The 7,830-nt window shown below is 38.6% G+C and overlaps 1 protein-coding gene across 1 annotated transcript in view; it reads left to right on the top strand.

Moving 5' to 3' along the window:
* The window catches only part of LOC103198596 (transmembrane protease serine 11B-like protein), a 30,339-nt gene that overhangs the window by 7,478 nt on the left and 15,031 nt on the right, over window positions 1–7,830 (top strand). Inside the window, exons 3-4 of the mRNA XM_007942759.2 lie at window positions 4,590–4,708; window positions 4,806–4,873. Coding sequence (XP_007940950.2) covers window positions 4,590–4,708; window positions 4,806–4,873 — 187 coding nt within the window. The remainder of the gene's footprint in view (window positions 1–4,589; window positions 4,709–4,805; window positions 4,874–7,830) is intronic.

Here is a 7,830-nt window from a genome sequence, read left to right as displayed (position 1 = left end):
GAAATGGTTGAATCTTGACCAATTATTTTTGGTACAGTTACTCTGTATTCCTTCTACCTTCTTTTGATACTTCTTGGATTGTTCAATACTTTGCTCATTGAATCCGTCAGTATTGTAACTCAAAATTTGAATTTGTTCTTCATTTCATTCAACTTGAGAAGTGCAAACATATTCTTCTCTTTTGGTTTTCTGACTAAAGGTCTTTGCACATTTCATGATAATATCATACGTTGTCTTCTGGAGCTACCCTTTTGAAATCTTCTGTTCATCTCTTTTACTTCATCATTTCTTACATTCACTTTATCTACTCTCCATCCAAGAACAAGTATCAGAGTCTCTTCTGACATCCATTTTGGACTTTTCTTTCTTTCTTATCTTTTTGATGACCTTTTTCTTTCTTCACATATGCTGTCCTTATTGCCCACAACTCATCTAGTTTTCAGTCATTAGTCTTTAATACATGAAATCTATTCTTGAGGTGGTCTCCAACTTCAGGTAGGATTTTTGCAAGGTCTTACTTTACCTTTCATGGAGTTGTTTTAATTTTCTTCAGCTTCAACTTGAACTTGCATATGAATAATTTGTGATCTCTTCCACTGTTGGCCCCAGGCTTGCCCTGGCTGATGATATTAAGCTTGTTCCTTGTCTCTTTCCACTAGTGTAGTAGATTTGATTGCTGTGTAATCCACCTGGCAAAGTCCACGTGCTGTTTATGTTGTTGAAAAAGAGTGAATATCTTGTGAGTCTTGCAAAATTCAATCTTACAATTTCTAGGGTTGTGTCTGTCACCATGGCCTATTTTTCAACTACCAATCTTACTACTTTGTTTCCAACTTTTGCATTCCAATCACTAGTAATGCATCTTGATTACATGTTTGGTCAATTTCAAATTTCAGAATTGGTGAAATTTTTCAATATCTTTACCTTTGGCATTAGGGATTGCTGTGTAAATTAGAATACTAGGTGCATTAACTGTTCTTGCAAATCTATTCTTTAGATAGTCTCTAAATTCAGGAGGGATATATTCAAGGTCATATTTTGGCTCTCATTTGGCTCTTGTTTTAATTGTTTTCAACTTCAAGTTGAACTTGCATATGAGCAGTTGATGGTCTGTTCCACAATCAGCTCCTGGCCTTGTTTTGGCTGAAGATATTGAGCTTTTCCATCTCCTCTTGCCATGTTGTTGTTGTTGTTGTTGTTATGTGCCGTCAAGTCAGCCCTGACTCATAGCGACCCCTCCTTGGGTTTCCGAGGCAGTATCACTACGGAAGTAGGATTGCCCAACCTTCCTTCCGAGGAGTGGCTGGTGGGTTTGAACCGCCAGCCTTCTGGTGAGCAGGCAAGTGTCTTAGCCACTATGCTACCAGAGCTCCCCCTCTTGCCATAGATGTAGTCAGTCTGATTCCTGTGTACTCCATCTGGTGAAGCCCACTTGTATAGCCACCATTTGTGTTGTTGAAAAAAGGTATTTGCAATGTATAAGTGGTTGGTCTTGAAAAAGTCTATAATGTAATCTCTGGCATTATTTCTGTAACAAAGGCCAAATTTTCCAACTACCAGTGATTCTTCTTTGTTTCCACCTTTTGCATTCCAATCAGCAGTGATAATTAACACATCTTGATTGCATGTTCGGTCAATTTCAGACTGCAGAAGTTGATAAAAATCTTCAATTCCCTCATCTTTGGCTTTGATGGTTGGTGCATAAATTTGAATAATAGTAGTATTAATGAGTCTTCCTTGTAGATGTATGGGTATTATCCTATCACTGAGAGCATTGTACTTCAGGACAGATCTTGAAACATCCTTTGTGATGATGAATCCCACACCAATCCTCTTCAATTTGTCATACCTGGCGTAGTAGGGTTATCTGATTCAAAATGCCCCAAACCCATCCATTTCAGCTCACTAATGCCTTGGATATCAATCTTTATGCATTCCATTTCATTTTTTACAACTTCCAGTTTTCCTAGATTCATACTTTGTATATTCCATGGTCAGATTATTAATGGATATTTGCAGATGTTTCTCTTCAATTTGAGTCATGCTACGTCAGCACATGGAGGTCCTGAAAGACTTACTGTATACATATCATTAAGGTTGGTTCTACTCTGATGAGGCAAGTTTTTCCCAGTCTTATTTTGAGTGCCTTGTGACTCAAGGGGCTTGTCTTCCTGCACTGTGTTGGACAATGTTTCTAAGCTATTCATAAAGTTGCCCCTGTAATGTATCAGACAGTGTTTCTCTGCTATTCATAAGGTTTTCCCTGGCCAATTTTTGAGAAGTGGATGATCTCCTCCTTCTTCCTAATCTGTCTTAGTCCATGAGCTACATTGAAACCTGTGCTCCTTGTGCAATTCTGCTGGCCTCTGAAACATCAGTGGCCCAGCCTCAAGCCTCACAGCAACGTACAAGCCCCACAGAAAGACAAATTGACAGACAAGTTTGTCTCCCTTAGCTGTTGGAAACCTCTGCATCCTCCTCTTACCTAATTCCTACTGGAACCTGCCACTCTGTGGTCCCCGGCTGCTCCCTCCCTTTCCTGGCTCTAGGGGGATGGGGCCTGCCTTGCCTCCCACCCCTTTACCTGGATATCTTGCCACTCCTGATGTCCCTGGCCTCTCCTGCTGCTTCCCTTTTCTGGCTATAGGGGACTTAGGGCCTAGCCTTGCCTCCCGCCCCTTTACCTGGATATTCAGTCTTCATAGCATATATAAATATATTAAAAAAATATATAAAATATAATATAATATATAAAACTATATATATATATATATATATATATAAATATAAAAATATATAAATTCCTGTATATTCCATCTGGTGAAGTCCACATGTATAGCCACCCTTTGTGTTGTTGAAAAAAGGTATTTGCAATGTATAAGTCGTTAGTCTTGCAAACTTCTATCATATGATCTCCAGTGTTATTTCTATCACCAAGGCCATAATTTCCAACTACCAGTGATTCTTCTTTGTTTCCCACTTTTGCATTCCAATCACCAGTGATAATCAACACATCTTGATTCCATTTTTGGTCAATTTCAGACAGCTGAAGTTGGTAGGAATCTTCAATTTCCTCCTCTTTGGCTTTGGTGGCTGGTGCATAAATCTGAATAATAGTCATATTAACTGCTCTCTCTTGTAGGCATATGAATATTATCCTATCACTGACAGCATTGTACTTCAGGATAGAGTTTGAAACATCCTTTGCAATAATAAATGCCACAGCATTCCCCATCAATTTGTCATTCCCAGCATAGTAGATCATATGATTTTCTGATTCAAAATGCCCCAAACCAGTCAATTTCAGCTCATTAATGACTAGGATATTGATCTTTTTGTGTTCCATGTCATTTTTGACAGCTTCCAATTTCCCTAGATTCATACTTTGTACATTCCATCTTCTGATTATTATTGGATATTTGCAGCTTTTTCTTCTCATCTTGAGTGATGCTACATCAGCAAATGGAGGTCTTGAAAGCTTTACTCTATCCACATCATTAAGGTTGGCTCTATTCTGAGGAGGTAACACTTCCTCAGTCATATTTTGAGTTCCTTCTGACCTGAGAGGCTCGTTTTCTGGCACTATATTGTACAATGTTTCAAGGTTATTCATAAAATTTTCCAGTAGTATATCAGACAGTGTTTCACTGTTATTTACAAGGTTTTCACTGGCTGATTCTTTGAGAAGTGGATAGCCTCTTTCTTCTTCCGAGTCTGTCTTAGTAACCATCACATTAAGACAAACTGACAGACAAGTTCATCTCCCTTAACTGTTCCAAACCACTCCGCTCACTTTTTGGTCTCCCTCAGCCCACTCCAAACCTGCCTCACTGCCTCACTTCCTTCCTGGGCCCCCTCAGGCTGCTCCAAACCTGCCACTCCACCTCATTTCCTTCCCTTCATAGTAGACCATTTGATTGTCCAATTAAAACTGGCCAATACCAGTCCATTTCAGCTCAGTAATGGATAGGATATTGATCTTTATGTGTTCCATTTCATTTTTAATGACTTCTCTTTGATTCATACTGGGTACATTTCATCTTTGATTATTAATGGATGTTTGCAGCTCTTTCTTCTCATTTTGATTCATGTCACATCAGCAAATGAAAGTCCCAAAAGGTTTACTCCATCTACATTATTAAGGTCAACTCTTCTTTGAGGAGGTAGCTCTTCTTTCATCATAATTGGAGTGCCTTCTAACCTAAGGGGCTCATCTTCTGGTACTTTATCAGACAGTGTTCTGCAGTTTTCCATAAGCTTTTCACTGGCTAATCCTCTAAAATGTAAATAGCCAATTCCTTCTTCTTAATCTGTGTTAGTGTGGATGCTCCCTTGAAACCTATCTGTCATGGGTAACCTTGTTGGTGTTTGAAATACAAGTGGTGTAGCTTCCAGCATCACACCAACGTGTAAACCACCACAGTTTGACAAAATGACAAATAAGTGTTGGTTTATCAGCAGAATACATAAGGTTTTATCAATATCTGTTATGAGCACAACACTTACTATTTGCTATTAATATGTAGATATATCTGGATTTTAAGTCAATTTTACTTAAATAATTCTTGTATTATTTCTTTATGTCATAGAAAACAGGACCTATTATTATCAAGGTAGCTTTAAAGTTGTGGATATCCCATTCAATAGCAATTATGAAAGGGAGACATCACTAGAAAATAACCGTCTTAGCAAAATTCTTGAGACTCGGGTAAGTTCTCATTTTCCTGTATTTGCTTCACAATAAATTCTCTGTAATATAAATATACTACTGAAATTCTATGTTTGACTCTGTTCTCTTGTAACAGATGATGGATGCTTTTGAGAGTTCTGACATTTACAGACAATACATCAATTCTCAAGTCATCACATTGGTGTAAGTAACTAATATTAACATTCAACCTACCATACATACTATCATACAATACTTGAAGTTCCACTTTGAAAAGATTCTAATGTTACAGCCATTTAACCAATAAGTCACTAATATTCAGCATTATCTCAAAAGCCTAATTGTTTTAATATAAAACTAGTGATCAGACTGGAGCTGTACAATTGAGTTTACTAAACATATTGAGATCACATTGATTTTTAAATTGCAGATGATTTAAATGTTTATGTCCACAAACTTTAGACTAATGTTTGATATTTTTAACATTTTCATTTAGCATAAATGCTAAATGAAATTCAGTATATTACCATAAATTTGTTGTTGTTGTTATGTGCCATCGAGTCAGACCCGACTCATAGTGACCCCTCCTTGGGTTTCTGAGACAGGATCACTACAGAAATAGATTGCCCATCTTCCTTCTGAGGAGTGGCTGGTGGGTTTGGACCATCAGCCTTCTGGTTAGCAGTCAAGTCCCTATTTATTTCTGTCTTCTACTTGCATGTGAACTAAATACCTTGTGAAACTGCCCCTAGACTTCTTAAAGGCTAGGGGAGACCATATCTACATAAGGAATACTTTCTATTCTTTATAAGGAGAAGTAAAACAACTATACTTTGTCCCCAAAAATACAGATGTGGAACATGATAGAATAGCAGAGGGAGCATTAGAAACAGGGTTACATTTGGGTCCAAACTCTTCCACTTGGGACACTCACTATGTCTCTTTTAAGTCTGTTCTTCCATCTATGAAATGTTGATAATAACACCTACCCAGCCACCCTCATGAAGTACCTAGGTAGTGCAAATTACTAACATGCTAAGGAAAGGTTGGAGGTTAAAGTCCACTCAGAGGCACCTCAGAAGAAAGGCTTGGCAATCTAATTTAAAAAGCCAGGCATTGAAAACCCTGTGGATTACAGTTCTATTCTGACACACATGGGGTAGTCATGAGTCAGAACTGATTCAATGACAACTGGTTTTTCTTACCTCATAGGAATGTACTCAGAATCAAAGATGACAATGGATGTGAGATCATTTGCAAATAATAAACACATTTCAATTAAAGGCTGTTGTTGTTGGTGTTAGGTGTTGTTTAGTCAGCTCCAACTCACCATGACCCTATGTACAACAGACTGAAACACTGCCCAGTCCTGCAGAATCCTCACGATCCTTGCTATACTTGAGCCCATCGTTGCAGCCACTGTGTCAATCTATCTTATTGAGAGTCTTCTCCATTTTTGCTGACCCATTACTTTACCAAGCATGATATCCTTCTCCAGGGGATGGTCCCTTCTGACAAAATGACCAAAGTAGGTGAGACAAAATCTGGCCATTCTTGCTTCCAAGGACCATTTCAGCTGTATTTCCAAGACAAATTTGTTAGTCCCTTTAGCAGTCCATGGTACTCTTAGCATTCTTTGCAAACACCACAACTCAAAAGCACCACCTCTTCTTTGGTCCTCTTTATTCATTGTCCAGCTTTCACATGCATATGAGGTGATTGAAAATACCATGGCTTGGGTTAGGCACACTTTCATCTTCAAAGTGACATCTTTTCTCTTCAGTACTTTAAAGTGCAGTTTGATGTCTGATTTCTTGACTGCTGCTTCCATGGGTGTTGATTGTGGATCTAAGTAAAATGAAATCACTGACAACTTCAAGCTTTTCTTCATTTAATGTGATGTTACTTTCTGGTCCAGTTGTGAGAACTTTCATTTTCTTTGTGTTGAGGTATACTCTGTACTACAGACTGTAGTCTTAATCTTCATCAGGAAATGCTTCAAGTCATCTTCACTTTCAGCAAGTTTGTGTCATCTGCATATTGCAGGTTGTTAATGAGTCTTAATCCAATCCTGATACAGCATTGTTCTTCACCTATTCCAACTTCTCAGGTGATTTGCTCACCTATTTTGATGGCTATTACTGATGATGTTTGCCCCCATCAATGCCAGCAAGCTATATGTCCACCTTTCTTCTCATGCTCCTGGGACTCATAAGACTCCTGGAATTGTAGCATGAATTAAGGTCCCAACTAGCATTAACCATGAGGGTCTGTTGTGGTATTGAATAGAAACAAGACTAAAACTGAATGGCCCAAGTACATCTCAGAGGTGACTGCAACCACCAGATGCATCTATTTTGTTTTCCTGTTCATGTCATTACAGTATCTATAGGTAGGTCTGGCTCAGAGGTAATTAGGGAAAGAGGCCACAGGATAGAGTTTTTCACTTTGGTATATCCAACTATTGTAATCAAACTCATGTGAACTCAGGGCCTCTTAGGTATTATTATTGATTTATATACCAAAAGGTATATAGATTGCCAGAAGAACAAACAAATCTATCTTGGATGAAATAGAACTGGCATGCTCTTTGGAAATGAGGATGGCAAGACTTCACCTCTTGTATTCTGATCATATTAGTAGGAAGGACAAATCCCTGGAGAGGCTATTATGGTTGGTAAAGTAAAGGGTCAGCAAAAAAGAGGAAGACTCTCAACAAGATGGACTGACACAGTGACTACAACAATGAGCTTTAGCATAGCAACTATTGTGAGTATTGTGCAGGACCAGGCAGTATCTCGTTCTGTTGTACATAGGATCACTTATGAGTAGGAACCAACTTGACAGTACCTAACAAGAACAACAACAAAAAGGTTGGACATTGTGTTAGGCAGGGATCTCTAGAGAAGCAAAGCCAGTAAAGTTTATATATATAGAAAGAAATTTATCTTCAGAAAATGGCTCAAACACTGGCAAGTCCCAAGTTCCTGGATCAAACATCAAACTGGAGGCTTTTCCTGACTCATGCAGCTGCAGGGGCTGACAAGCTCAAGGTTGGCTGGTAGTATGCTGGCTATTGACTCCGGTGGATGATGAATCCAAGATCAGCAGGCAGAAAGGTGGATTGTTTGTTCATGGACAGTAGTAGGCAACACAACAGG

The sequence above is a fragment of the Orycteropus afer genome, unplaced genomic scaffold (assembly GCF_000298275.1).
Source record: "Orycteropus afer afer isolate SDZICR_OR568_19922 unplaced genomic scaffold, OryAfe1.0 scaffold00098, whole genome shotgun sequence".
Taxonomy (NCBI): domain Eukaryota; kingdom Metazoa; phylum Chordata; class Mammalia; order Tubulidentata; family Orycteropodidae; genus Orycteropus; species Orycteropus afer.
The sequence above is the reverse complement of the archived record's forward strand: the minus strand, read 5'-3'. Positions and strand labels throughout refer to the sequence as shown.